Source organism: Pimephales promelas, chromosome 21 (assembly GCF_988280905.1).
Source record: "Pimephales promelas chromosome 21, fPimPro1.hap1.1, whole genome shotgun sequence".
Lineage (NCBI taxonomy): Eukaryota > Metazoa > Chordata > Actinopteri > Cypriniformes > Leuciscidae > Pimephales > Pimephales promelas.
The window spans coordinates 5,957,280-5,970,726 of NC_142789.1; the positions used below are offsets into that span (position 1 = coordinate 5,957,280).

A 13,447-nucleotide genomic window follows, 5' to 3' on the forward strand; every position below is an offset into this window, starting at 1 on the left:
ATAGGGAAACAATCACAGAATTGGGAGGGAGCACAGGCGCATTTGATAGACATTCGTAGCACCCAATAATACGGCTTTGGGCATTCGTGAACCACGCCTCAATTACGAGAAAATGAACATATGGTTTCCAGACCACGTATCATTCTAAATGATACGTGGTCTGGCGTTAGCCAGTATAAGAATAAATGACACTTTACACTATTATTACGAAAACAACAGCTATTCTAATTTGGAATAATATTTCACGTTTTGTACTGTATTTTCGATCAAATGAATGCAGCTTTCAAAAACATGAACACAATATAAGGGCATAATAGTAGAAATGCAAGATCATTTTAAGAATACGGCAGCTATTGCTTGCTGATAAAGGCTTCCATATCATTGAAACATAATCCTGCATGTCAAACTCTTTAGTCAATCTGAATACACAGGCCAGAATAGCCAAAACATCCACCATTATATTCGCAGGATGAAGCATTTAAAACAAAGGCCGAATTCTGAATGGCAAAAATAGTACACTTTTCCGCATCAAGCTCAATATGTGCATTCTTTGTATGTTCAAAAAGGGTGGAAAAACAAGGACAATTGAATCTTAGGAACAAATGGAAACACCCAGTTGGATAAACTCCACACTTATGCAAGTCTGGAGAATCATGACTGTTAATGAAAGGGGAGGGATTATCGTTAATTAGCCAAAATCGGTAGAGTACAAAAAAACAAAGGGCAGCATCTCAACAGTGTGACTAGCTGTTGGACAATGGCAGGGAGTTGGTGTGTTGCTCAGACTCTGGCACTTTGTGTTTGGTTCTGTGTGGTCTGTCATGCTGTTCCAAAGTGGAGTAATCTGCACCAAAGTCCTCAAGCTCTGATGTTCCAGCAAACTGACCCGAGGATTCCACAGCAAGCTAGTCAGCAGTTTCCTCAGTCAGTTCAAGCTAGTCAACAGTTCCCTCTGTCAGTTCAACGGCAAGCTAGTCAACAGTTTTCTAAGCCGGTTCAACAGCAAACTAGTCAGCGGTTTCTTCAGTCTGTTCAACAGCAAGCTAGTCAACAGTTTCCCCAGTCAGTTCAATGGCAAGCTAATCAACAGTATCCTGAGCCAGTTCAACAGCAAGCTAGACAACAGTTTTCTAAGCCAGTTCAACAGCAAGCTAATCAACAGTTTTCTAAGCCAGTTCAACAGCAAGCTAGTCAACATTTTTCTAAGCCAGTTCAACAGCAAGCTAGTCAACAGTTCCCTCAGTCTGTTCAACAGCAAGCTAGTCAACAGTTTTCTCAATCTTTTCAACAGACTAGTCAACAGTTCCCGGTGTCTGTTCAACAGCAAGCTAGTCAACAGTTCCCTCAGTCTGTTCAACAGCAAGCTAGTCAACAGTTTCCTCAGTCAATTCAAGCTAGTCAACCGTTTCCTCAGGAGTTTCAGCCGAAACAGCCAGTTGGAAAGGCAGAGCCCATTGACAAATGTGCTGTAGCTGATTATGAGCAGATCCAGTGTGGACCACCTGGTATCAGTGGTGCTGAGTGTGCAGCTATTAATTGCTGCTTTAACGGACAGCAGTGTTACTATGGGAAGGCCGGTAAGAGTGTTGAGTCAATGTAAAGGTGTTTCTTGTTAAACCGATCCTCATCAATAACCAGCTCTTGTACCTTGTTCCAGTGACTGTCCAGTGTATAAGAGATGGTCAGTTTGTGGTTGTGGTGGCTAGAGATGTCACGCTGCCTCGTTTGAACCTGGATTCAGTCCGTCTCCTGGGTGGAGATGATCCAGCTTGCAGTCCTGTGGGATCCACACCTTTCTTTGCTATATACCAGTTCCCTGTCACTGCGTGCGGCACGAGCATGATGGTGAGTAGCTGCTTGTGGTTTTGTTCTGCATGGCTTAAAGTGGACTGGATGCCAACAGTGTTGCTATTTGCAGGAGGACAGTGGATATGTGGTGTATGAAAACAGAATGACCTCCTCGTATGAAGTGGGTATCGGACCACTTGGTTCCATCACAAGGGACAGCCATTTTGAGTGAGTGATGTACAGTATGCTTCAGCAGGTTTGTTAATCGTTGACAAATGCTACAAGCTCACTGTTTGTTTTCCAGGCTTCTCTTCCAGTGTAGGTACTCTGGTACTTCTGTGGAAGCTCTGGTTGTGGAGGTCAACACTGTTCCTCCACCTCCACCAGTAGCTGCTCCTGGACCCCTCAGGGTGGAGCTTAGGCTAGCAAATGGTCAGTGTGTCACCAAAGGCTGTGCAGAAGGTAAGTATTTGACCCAAGTGTGTGCCTAAAGCTTTTCCAAAGCTCCAGGTTGCAGTGGTTTCTGGTTAAACGGTGTTCTTCCTCAGGGGATGAGGCGTACACTTCCTACTACAGTGATGCTGATTATCCTGTTACAAAAGTCCTGCGGGAGCCTATGTATGTTGAGGTGCACGTTATGGAGAGGACCGACCCCAACATTGTCCTGATGCTGGGACATTGCTGGGCGACGTCAACCCCCAGTCCACTCAGTCTACCCCAATGGGACCTTCTGGTTGATGGGTGAGTAAGGCCAGTCTTTGTCCATCTAGTGTGCTGTAAGGCGTTTCTGATTCCCTCTTTTCCTTTCAGATGCCCTTACCAGGATGATCGTTACCTGACCTCATTGGTTCCAGTGACTGGATCGTCTGGTCTTCAGTTCCCAACCCACTACAAGCGCTTTATTGTGAAGATGTTCACATTTGTTGATCCATCGTCACTGGCTCCTCTGCAGGAAACCGTATGCTCCGCAGCCTTACCTCAACCCTTAATATTAGTGCTTTTTATAGTGAATTCTATGGCTAAACCTTTTCTCCCTCTGTTAGATCTTCATCCACTGTAGTACAGCAGTGTGCCATCCCTCTTCTGGCTCCTGTGAGCAAAGCTGCACTAGGAAAAGTGAGTGCTCGCTGTAAACTGACTTGGGAACCGTGGGAATTTGGTTTTTAAGTGCTCCTCATGCTTCTACCACTTCTTCTCTTTCAGGAAGGGACACTCCCATCAAGACAATCTCTAGTGGGGAAACTGTGGTGTCTAGTGGAGAAGTTAACCTGGTCATGTCAATTTAGATTTAATAAATTGGTGTTGATGTTCAATGAGTTGGCTCTTGCGTGACTGTTCTTGGTTTTATTTACTGGGCCACACAACTAAAGTTCCATTTGTGCTTTAGCAAGGTTGTTCATTCTGATTGGTGCTTGATTTGACCTAAACAAGCCAAACTTCTGCCCAAGCCATTTCTCTGAACTTCTAGGCAAGCTCCAGTTGCAAACCTGGGTTCCTATGCTTCTGTAAAGCTCAATATTGTATATACAGTAGCAGGGTGCAGACTTTTTCTCGCAGATTATTTTGCCAAGGAATAACATAATGGTAATTGTGACTTATTTCACAATTGTGAGTTTCTTGGAATTATGACTTGCAGTATATCTGGCGACTAGACCCTGCATATGTGTAGATGTTCTTTTGATTTTTTGTGTTCACATGAAAGTCCCATAATGTGGATAAAAGAAATGTCTCAAATGAAAATAATAATGATTATCAGTTTAACCATCATTGTGCTGCCCTACTTGTTGTGTGAAGGGCTTTTAAATCCCTTCATTGCATTGAAATAATCAATTTCCAGATGTCTTGTGACGCTTGTTTGTGTGCATCTACAGACCACAATGAACATAGTCAGGGAAGTGAGTTGCAATCTCAGTCACAAACTCAATGCTGGCAGACTGTGGCAAAGCATTGATGGTAATCAATGTTTCTTGAGCAGCAAATTAGTATATTAGAATGATTCCTAAAGGACCATGTGAAACTGAAGACTGGAGTAATGATGCTGAAAACTCAGCTTTTATCACAGGAATAAATTAGCCTGGGTTTCCCCTTGCTGCAGGACGATTTTATTCACGCTGCTAGGCAGCCTGGACACCATGAACCAAATTTTTCCCTGAAATAGGGAAACAATCACAGAGTGGGGAGAGAGCACAGGCGCATTTGATAGACATTCGTAGCATCCAATAATACGGCTTTGGGCATTCGTGAACCACGCCTCAAATACAAGAAAATGAACATATGGTTTCCAGACCACGTCTCATTTTAAATGACACGTGGTCTGGCGTTAGCCAGTATAAGAATAAATGACACTTTACACTATTATTACGAAAACAACAGCTATTCTAATTTGGAATAATATATCACGTTTTGTACTGTATTTCCGATCAAATGAATGCAGCTTTCAAAAACATGAACACAAAATAAGGGCATAATAGTAGAAATGCAAGATCATTTTAAGAATACGGCAGCTATTGCTTGCTGATAAAGGCTTCCATATCATTGAAACATAATCCTGCATGTCAAACTCTTTAGTCAATCTGAATACACAGGCCAGAATAGCCAAAACATCCACCATTATATTCACAGGATGAAGCATTTAAAACAAAGGCCGAATTCTGAATGGCAAAAATAGTACACTTTTCCGCATCAAGCTCAATATGTGCATTCTTTGTATGTTCAAAAAGGGTGGAAAAACAAGGACAATTGAATCTTAGGAACAAATGGAAACACCCAGTTGGATAAACTCCACACTCATGCAAGTCTGGAGAATCATGACTGTTAATGAAAGGGGAGGGATTATCGTTAATTAGCCAAAATCGGTAGAGTACAAAAAAACAAAGGGCAGCATCTCAACAGTGTGACTAGCTGTTGGACAATGGCAGGGAGTTGGTGTGTTGCTCAGACTCTGGCACTTTGTGTTTGGTTCTGTGCGTTCTGTCATGCTGTTCCAAAGTGGAGTAATCTGCACCAAAGTCCTCAAGCTCTGATGTTCCAGCAAACTGACCCGAGGATTCAACAGCAAGCTAGTCAGCAGTTTCCTCAGTCAGTTCAAGCTAGTCAACAGTTCCCTCTGTCAGTTCAACGGCAAGCTAGTCAACAGTTTTCTAAGCCGGTTCAACAGCAAACTAGTCAGCGGTTTCTTCAGTCTGTTCAACAGCAAGCTAGTCAACAGTTTCCTCAGTCAGTTCAATGGCAAGCTAATCAACAGTATCCTAAGCCAGTTCAACAGCAAGCTAGACAACAGTTTTCTAAGCCAGTTCAACAGCAAGCTAATCAACAGTTTTCTAAGCCAGTTCAACAGCAAGCTAGTCAACATTTTTCTAAGCCAGTTCAACAGCAAGCTAGTCAACAGTTCCCTCAGTCTGTTCAACAGCAAGCTAGTCAACAGTTTTCTCAATCTTTTCAACAGACTAGTCAACAGTTCCCGGTGTCTGTTCAACAGCAAGCTAGTCAACAGTTCCCTCAGTCTGTTCAACAGCAAGCTAGTCAACAGTTTCCTCAGTCAATTCAAGCTAGTCAACCGTTTCCTCAGCAGTTTCAGCCGAAACAGCCAGTTGGAAAGGCAGAGCCCATTGACAAATGTGCTGTAGCTGATTATGAGCAGATCCAGTGTGGACCACCTGGTATCAGTGGTGCTGAGTGTGCAGCTATTAATTGCTGCTTTAACGGACAGCAGTGTTACTATGGGAAGGCCGGTAAGAGTGTTGAGTCAATGTAAAGGTGTTTCTTGTTAAACCGATCCTCATCAATAACCAGCTCTTGTACCTTGTTCCAGTGACTGTCCAGTGTATAAGAGATGGTCAGTTTGTGGTTGTGGTGGCTAGAGATGTCACGCTGCCTCGTTTGAGCCTGGATTCAGTCCGTCTCCTGGGTGGAGATGATCCAGCTTGCAGTCCTGTGGGATCCACACCTTTCTTTGCTATATACCAGTTCCCTGTCACTGCGTGCGGCACGAGCATGATGGTGAGTAGCTGCTTGTGGTTTTGTTCTGCATGGCTTAAAGTGGACTGGATGCCAACAGTGTTGCTATTTGCAGGAGGACAGTGGATATGTGGTGTATGAAAACAGAATGACCTCCTCGTATGAAGTGGGTATCGGACCACTTGGTTCCATCACAAGGGACAGCCATTTTGAGTGAGTGATGTACAGTATGCTTCAGCAGGTTTGTTAATCGTTGACAAATGCTACAAGCTCACTGTTTGTTTTCCAGGCTTCTCTTCCAGTGTAGGTACTCTGGTACTTCTGTGGAAGCTCTGGTTGTGGAGGTCAACACTGTTCCTCCACCTCCACCAGTAGCTGCTCCTGGACCCCTCAGGGTGGAGCTTAGGCTAGCAAATGGTCAGTGTGTCACCAAAGGCTGTGCAGAAGGTAAGTATTTGACCCAAGTGTGTGCCTAAAGCTTTTCCAAAGCTCCAGGTTGCAGTGGTTTCTGGTTAAATGCTGTTCTTTCTCAGGGGATGAGGCGTACACTTCCTACTACAGTGATGCTGATTATCCTGTTACAAAAGTCCTGCGGGAGCCTGTGTATGTTGAGGTGCACGTTATGGAGAGGACCGACCCCAACATTGTCCTGATGCTGGGACATTGCTGGGCGACGTCAACCCCCAGTCCACTCAGTCTACCCCAATGGGACCTTCTGGTTGATGGGTGCGTAAGGCCAGTCTTTGTCCATCTAGTGTGCTGTAAGGCGTTTCTGATTCCCTCTTTTCCTTTCAGTTGCCCTTACCAGGATGATCGTTACCTGACCTCATTGGTTCCAGTGACTGGATCGTCTGGTCTTCAGTTCCCAACCCACTACAAGCGCTTTATTGTGAAGATGTTCACATTTGTTGATCCATCGTCACTGGCTCCTCTGCAGGAAACCGTATGCTCCGCAGCCTTACCTCAACCCTTAATATTAGTGCTTTTTATAGTGAATTCTACGGCTAAACCTTTTCTCCCTCTGTTAGATCTTCATCCACTGTAGTACAGCAGTGTGCCATCCCTCTTCTGGCTCCTGTGAGCAAAGCTGCACTAGGAAAAGTGAGTGCTCGCTGTAAACCGACTTGGGAACCGTGGGAATTTGGTTTTTAAGTGCTCCTCATGCTTCTACCACTTCTTCTCTTTCAGGAAGGGACACTCCCATCAAGACCATCTCTAGTGGGCAAACTGTGGTGTCTAGTGGAGAAGTTAACCTGGTCATGTCAATTTAGATTTAATAAATTGGTGTTGATGTTCAATGAGTTGGCTCTTGCGTGACTGTTCTTGGTTTTATTTACTGGGCCACACAACTAAAGTTCCATTTGTGCTTTAGCAAGGTTGTTCATTCTGATTGGTGCTTGATTTGAACTAAACAAGCCAAACTTCTGCCCAAGCCATTTCACTGAACTTCTAGGCAAGCTCCAGTTGCAAACCTGGGTTCCTATGCTTCTGTAAAGCTCAATATTGTATATACAGTAGCAGGGTGCAGACTTTTTCTCGCAGATTATTTTGCCAAGGAATAACATAATGGTAATTGTGACTTATTTCACAATTGTGAGTTTCTTGGAATTATGACTTGCAGTATATCTGGTGACTAGACCCTGCATATGTGTAGATGTTCTTTTGATTTTTTGTGTTCACATGAAAGTCCCATAGTGTGGATAAAAGAAATGTCTCAAATGAAAATAATAATGATTATCAGTTTAACCATCATTGTGCTGCCCTACTTGTTGTGTGAAGGGCTTTTAAATCCCTTCATTGCATTGAAATAATCAATTTCCAGATGTCTTGTGACGCTTGTTCGTGTGCATCTACAGACCACAATGAACATAGTCAGGGAAGTGAGTTGCAATCTCAGTCACAAACTCAATGCTGGCAGACTGTGGCAAAGCATTGATGGTAATCAATGTTTCTTGAGCAGCAAATTAGTATATTAGAATGATTCCTAAAGGACCATGTGAAACTGAAGACTGGAGTAATGATGCTGAAAACTCAGCTTTTATCACAGGAATAAATTAGCCTGGGTTTCCCCATGCTGCCTTGCTGCAGGACGATTTTATTCACGCTGCCAGGCAGCCTGGACACCAAGAACCAAATTTTTCTCTGAAATAGGGAAACAATCACAGAATTGGGAGGGAGCACAGGCGCATTTGATAGACATTCGTAGCACCCAATAATACGGCTTTGGGCATTCGTGAACCACGCCTCAATTACGAGAAAATGAACATATGGTTTCCAGACCACGTATCATTCTAAATGATACGTGGTCTGGCGTTAGCCAGTATAAGAATAAATGACACTTTACACTATTATTACGAAAACAACAGCTATTCTAATTTGGAATAATATTTCACGTTTTGTACTGTATTTTCGATCAAATGAATGCAGCTTTCAAAAACATGAACACAATATAAGGGCATAATAGTAGAAATGCAAGATCATTTTAAGAATACGGCAGCTATTGCTTGCTGATAAAGGCTTCCATATCATTGAAACATAATCCTGCATGTCAAACTCTTTAGTCAATCTGAATACACAGGCCAGAATAGCCAAAACATCCACCATTATATTCGCAGGATGAAGCATTTAAAACAAAGGCCGAATTCTGAATGGCAAAAATAGTACACTTTTCCGCATCAAGCTCAATATGTGCATTCTTTGTATGTTCAAAAAGGGTGGAAAAACAAGGACAATTGAATCTTAGGAACAAATGGAAACACCCAGTTGGATAAACTCCACACTTATGCAAGTCTGGAGAATCATGACTGTTAATGAAAGGGGAGGGATTATCGTTAATTAGCCAAAATCGGTAGAGTACAAAAAAACAAAGGGCAGCATCTCAACAGTGTGACTAGCTGTTGGACAATGGCAGGGAGTTGGTGTGTTGCTCAGACTCTGGCACTTTGTGTTTGGTTCTGTGTGGTCTGTCATGCTGTTCCAAAGTGGAGTAATCTGCACCAAAGTCCTCAAGCTCTGATGTTCCAGCAAACTGACCCGAGGATTCCACAGCAAGCTAGTCAGCAGTTTCCTCAGTCAGTTCAAGCTAGTCAACAGTTCCCTCTGTCAGTTCAACGGCAAGCTAGTCAACAGTTTTCTAAGCCGGTTCAACAGCAAACTAGTCAGCGGTTTCTTCAGTCTGTTCAACAGCAAGCTAGTCAACAGTTTCCCCAGTCAGTTCAATGGCAAGCTAATCAACAGTATCCTGAGCCAGTTCAACAGCAAGCTAGACAACAGTTTTCTAAGCCAGTTCAACAGCAAGCTAATCAACAGTTTTCTAAGCCAGTTCAACAGCAAGCTAGTCAACATTTTTCTAAGCCAGTTCAACAGCAAGCTAGTCAACAGTTCCCTCAGTCTGTTCAACAGCAAGCTAGTCAACAGTTTTCTCAATCTTTTCAACAGACTAGTCAACAGTTCCCGGTGTCTGTTCAACAGCAAGCTAGTCAACAGTTCCCTCAGTCTGTTCAACAGCAAGCTAGTCAACAGTTTCCTCAGTCAATTCAAGCTAGTCAACCGTTTCCTCAGGAGTTTCAGCCGAAACAGCCAGTTGGAAAGGCAGAGCCCATTGACAAATGTGCTGTAGCTGATTATGAGCAGATCCAGTGTGGACCACCTGGTATCAGTGGTGCTGAGTGTGCAGCTATTAATTGCTGCTTTAACGGACAGCAGTGTTACTATGGGAAGGCCGGTAAGAGTGTTGAGTCAATGTAAAGGTGTTTCTTGTTAAACCGATCCTCATCAATAACCAGCTCTTGTTCCAGTGACTGTCCAGTGTATAAGAGATGGTCAGTTTGTGGTTGTGGTGGCTAGAGATGTCACGCTGCCTCGTTTGAGCCTGGATTCAGTCCGTCTCCTGGGTGGAGATCCAGCTTGCAGTCCTGTGGGATCCACACCTTTCTTTGCTATATACCAGTTCCCTGTCACTGCGTGCGGCACGAGCATGATGGTGAGTAGCTGCTTGTGGTTTTGTTCTGCATGGCTTAAAGTGGACTGGATGCCAACAGTGTTGCTATTTGCAGGAGGACAGTGGATATGTGGTGTATGAAAACAGAATGACCTCCTCGTATGAAGTGGGTATCGGACCACTTGGTTCCATCACAAGGGACAGCCATTTTGAGTGGGTGATGTACAGTATGCTTCAGCAGGTTTGTTAATCCTTGACAAATGCTACAAGCTCACTGTTTGTTTTCCAGGCTTCTCTTCCAGTGTAGGTACTCTGGTACTTCTGTGGAAGCTCTGGTTGTGGAGGTCAACACTGTTCCTCCACCTCCACCAGTAGCTGCTCCTGGACCCCTCAGGGTGGAGCTTAGGCTAGCAAATGGTCAGTGTGTCACCAAAGGCTGTGCAGAAGGTAAGTATTTGACCCAAGTGTGTGCCTAAAGCTTTTCCAAAGCTCCAGGTTGCAGTGGTTTCTGGTTAAACGCTGTTCTTCCTCAGGGGATGAGGCGTACACTTCCTACTACAGTGATGCTGATTATCCTGTTACAAAAGTCCTGCGGGAGCCTGTGTATGTTGAGGTGCACGTTATGGAGAGGACCGACCCCAACGTTGTCCTGATGCTGGGACATTGCTGGGCGACGTCAACCCCCAGTCCACTCAGTCTACCCCAATGGGACCTTCTGGTTGATGGGTGAGTAAGGCCAGTCTTTGTCCATCTAGTGTGCTGTAAGGCGTTTCTGATTCCCTCTTTTCCTTTCAGATGCCCTTACCAGGATGATCGTTACCTGACCTCATTGGTTCCAGTGACTGGATCGTCTGGTCTTCAGTTCCCAACCCACTACAAGCGCTTTATTGTGAAGATGTTCACATTTGTTGATCCATCGTCACTGGCTCCTCTGCAGGAAACCGTATGCTCCGCAGCCTTACCTCAACCCTTAATATTAGTGCTTTTTATAGTGAATTCTATGGCTAAACCTTTTCTCCCTCTGTTAGATCTTCATCCACTGTAGTACAGCAGTGTGCCATCCCTCTTCTGGCTCCTGTGAGCAAAGCTGCACTAGGAAAAGTGAGTGCTCGCTGTAAACTGACTTGGGAACCGTGGGAATTTGGTTTTTAAGTGCTCCTCATGCTTCTACCACTTCTTCTCTTTCAGGAAGGGACACTCCCATCAAGACCATCTCTAGTGGGGAAACTGTGGTGTCTAGTGGAGAAGTTAACCTGGTCATGTCAATTTAGATTTAATAAATTGGTGTTGATGTTCAATGAGTTGGCTCTTGCGTGACTGTTCTTGGTTTTATTTACTGGGCCACACAACTAAAGTTCCATTTGTGCTTTAGCAAGGTTGTTCATTCTGATTGGTGCTTGATTTGACCTAAACAAGCCAAACTTCTGCCCAAGCCATTTCTCTGAACTTCTAGGCAAGCTCCAGTTGCAAACCTGGGTTCCTATGCTTCTGTAAAGCTCAATATTGTATATACAGTAGCAGGGTGCAGACTTTTTCTCGCAGATTATTTTGCCAAGGAATAACATAATGGTAATTGTGACTTATTTCACAATTGTGAGTTTCTTGGAATTATGACTTGCAGTATATCTGGCGACTAGACCCTGCATATGTGTAGATGTTCTTTTGATTTTTTGTGTTCACATGAAAGTCCCATAATGTGGATAAAAGAAATGTCTCAAATGAAAATAATAATGATTATCAGTTTAACCGTCATTGTGCTGCCCTACTTGTTGTGTGAAGGGCTTTTAAATCCCTTCATTGCATTGAAATAATCAATTTCCAGATGTCTTGTGACGCTTGTTTGTGTGCATCTACAGACCACAATGAACATAGTCAGGGAAGTGAGTTGCAATCTCAGTCACAAACTCAATGCTGGCAGACTGTGGCAAAGCATTGATGGTAATCAATGTTTCTTGAGCAGCAAATTAGTATATTAGAATGATTCCTAAAGGACCATGTGAAACTGAAGACTGGAGTAATGATGCTGAAAACTCAGCTTTTATCACAGGAATAAATTAGCCTGGGTTTCCCCTTGCTGCAGGACGATTTTATTCACGCTGCTAGGCAGCCTGGACACCATGAACCAAATTTTTCCCTGAAATAGGGAAACAATCACAGAGTGGGGAGAGAGCACAGGCGCATTTGATAGACATTCGTAGCACCCAATAATACGGCTTTGGGCATTCGTGAACCACGCCTCAAATACAAGAAAATGAACATATGGTTTCCAGACCACGTCTCATTTTAAATGACACGTGGTCTGGCGTTAGCCAGTATAAGAATAAATGACACTTTACACTATTATTACGAAAACAACAGCTATTCTAATTTGGAATAATATATCACGTTTTGTACTGTATTTCCGATCAAATGAATGCAGCTTTCAAAAACATGAACACAAAATAAGGGCATAATAGTAGAAATGCAAGATCATTTTAAGAATACGGCAGCTATTGCTTGCTGATAAAGGCTTCCATTACATTGAAACATAATCCTGCATGTCAAACTCTTTAGTCAATCTGAATACACAGGCCAGAATAGCCAAAACATCCACCATTATATTCACAGGATGAAGCATTTAAAACAAAGGCCGAATTCTGAATGGCAAAAATAGTACACTTTTCCGCATCAAGCTCAATATGTGCATTCTTTGTATGTTCAAAAAGGGTGGAAAAACAAGGACAATTGAATCTTAGGAACAAATGGAAACACCCAGTTGGATAAACTCCACACTCATGCAAGTCTGGAGAATCATGACTGTTAATGAAAGGGAAGGGATTATCGTTAATTAGCCAAAATCGGTAGAGTACAAAAAAACAAAGGGCAGCATCTCAACAGTGTGACTAGCTGTTGGACAATGGCAGGGAGTTGGTGTGTTGCTCAGACTCTGGCACTTTGTGTTTGGTTCTGTGCGTTCTGTCATGCTGTTCCAAAGTGGAGTAATCTGCACCAAAGTCCTCAAGCTCTGATGTTCCAGCAAACTGACCCGAGGATTCAACAGCAAGCTAGTCAGCAGTTTCCTCAGTCAGTTCAAGCTAGTCAACAGTTCCCTCTGTCAGTTCAACGGCAAGCTAGTCAACAGTTTTCTAAGCCGGTTCAACAGCAAACTAGTCAGCGGTTTCTTCAGTCTGTTCAACAGCAAGCTAGTCAACAGTTTCCTCAGTCAGTTCAATGGCAAGCTAATCAACAGTATCCTAAGCCAGTTCAACAGCAAGCTAGACAACAGTTTTCTAAGCCAGTTCAACAGCAAGCTAGTCAACATTTTTCTAAGCCAGTTCAACAGCAAGCTAGTCAACAGTTCCCTCAGTCTGTTCAACAGCAAGCTAGTCAACAGTTTTCTCAATCTTTTCAACAGACTAGTCAACAGTTCCCGGTGTCTGTTCAACAGCAAGCTAGTCAACAGTTCCCTCAGTCTGTTCAACAGCAAGCTAGTCAACAGTTTCCTCAGTCAATTCAAGCTAGTCAACCGTTTCCTCAGCAGTTTCAGCCGAAACAGCCAGTTGGAAAGGCAGAGCCCCTTGACAAATGTGCTGTAGCTGATTATGAGCAGATCCAGTGTGGACCACCTGGTATCAGTGGTGCTGAGTGTGCAGCTATTAATTGCTGCTTTAACGGACAGCAGTGTTACTATGGGAAGGCCGGTAAGAGTGTTGAGTCAATGTAAAGGTGTTTCTTGTTAAACCGATCCTCATCAATAACCAGCTCTTGTACCGTGTTCCAGTG

General features: G+C 43.6%; 5 protein-coding genes and 2 long non-coding RNA genes across 7 annotated transcripts in view; 6 read left to right on the forward strand and 1 right to left on the reverse strand.

Annotated features, from left to right (window-relative positions):
- The window catches only part of LOC120476379 (apolipoprotein B-100-like), a 126,294-nt gene that overhangs the window by 54,514 nt on the left and 58,333 nt on the right, over positions 1-13,447 (reverse strand). The window lies entirely within an intron of this gene.
- Positions 750-3,074, forward strand: LOC120476384 (zona pellucida sperm-binding protein 4-like). The gene is made up of 8 exons (XM_089125339.1): positions 750-1,577; positions 1,658-1,845; positions 1,919-2,016; positions 2,093-2,250; positions 2,337-2,529; positions 2,599-2,746; positions 2,832-2,904; positions 2,992-3,074. The coding sequence occupies exons 1-8, from the start codon at positions 758-760 to the stop codon at positions 3,072-3,074; spliced, it is 1,761 nt and encodes a 586-aa protein (XP_088981465.1). The 5' UTR covers positions 750-757.
- LOC148970085 (uncharacterized) lies at positions 4,667-5,557 on the forward strand. The gene has a single exon (XM_089124859.1). The coding sequence runs from the start codon at positions 4,700-4,702 to the stop codon at positions 5,540-5,542; it is 843 nt and encodes a 280-aa protein (XP_088980985.1). The 5' UTR covers positions 4,667-4,699; the 3' UTR covers positions 5,543-5,557.
- Positions 6,774-7,046, forward strand: LOC148970086 (uncharacterized). Its single transcript, XR_016148370.1, has 2 exons — positions 6,774-6,846; positions 6,934-7,046. It is a non-coding gene; the product is annotated as an uncharacterized LOC148970086 (long non-coding RNA).
- LOC148970087 (uncharacterized) lies at positions 8,642-9,507 on the forward strand. The gene has a single exon (XM_089124860.1). The coding sequence runs from the start codon at positions 8,650-8,652 to the stop codon at positions 9,490-9,492; it is 843 nt and encodes a 280-aa protein (XP_088980986.1). The 5' UTR covers positions 8,642-8,649; the 3' UTR covers positions 9,493-9,507.
- Positions 10,192-10,611, forward strand: LOC148970088 (uncharacterized). The gene is made up of 2 exons (XR_016148371.1): positions 10,192-10,411; positions 10,481-10,611. It is a non-coding gene; the product is annotated as an uncharacterized LOC148970088 (long non-coding RNA).
- On the forward strand, positions 12,548-13,411 carry LOC148970089 (uncharacterized). The gene has a single exon (XM_089125176.1). The coding sequence runs from the start codon at positions 12,582-12,584 to the stop codon at positions 13,386-13,388; it is 807 nt and encodes a 268-aa protein (XP_088981302.1). The 5' UTR covers positions 12,548-12,581; the 3' UTR covers positions 13,389-13,411.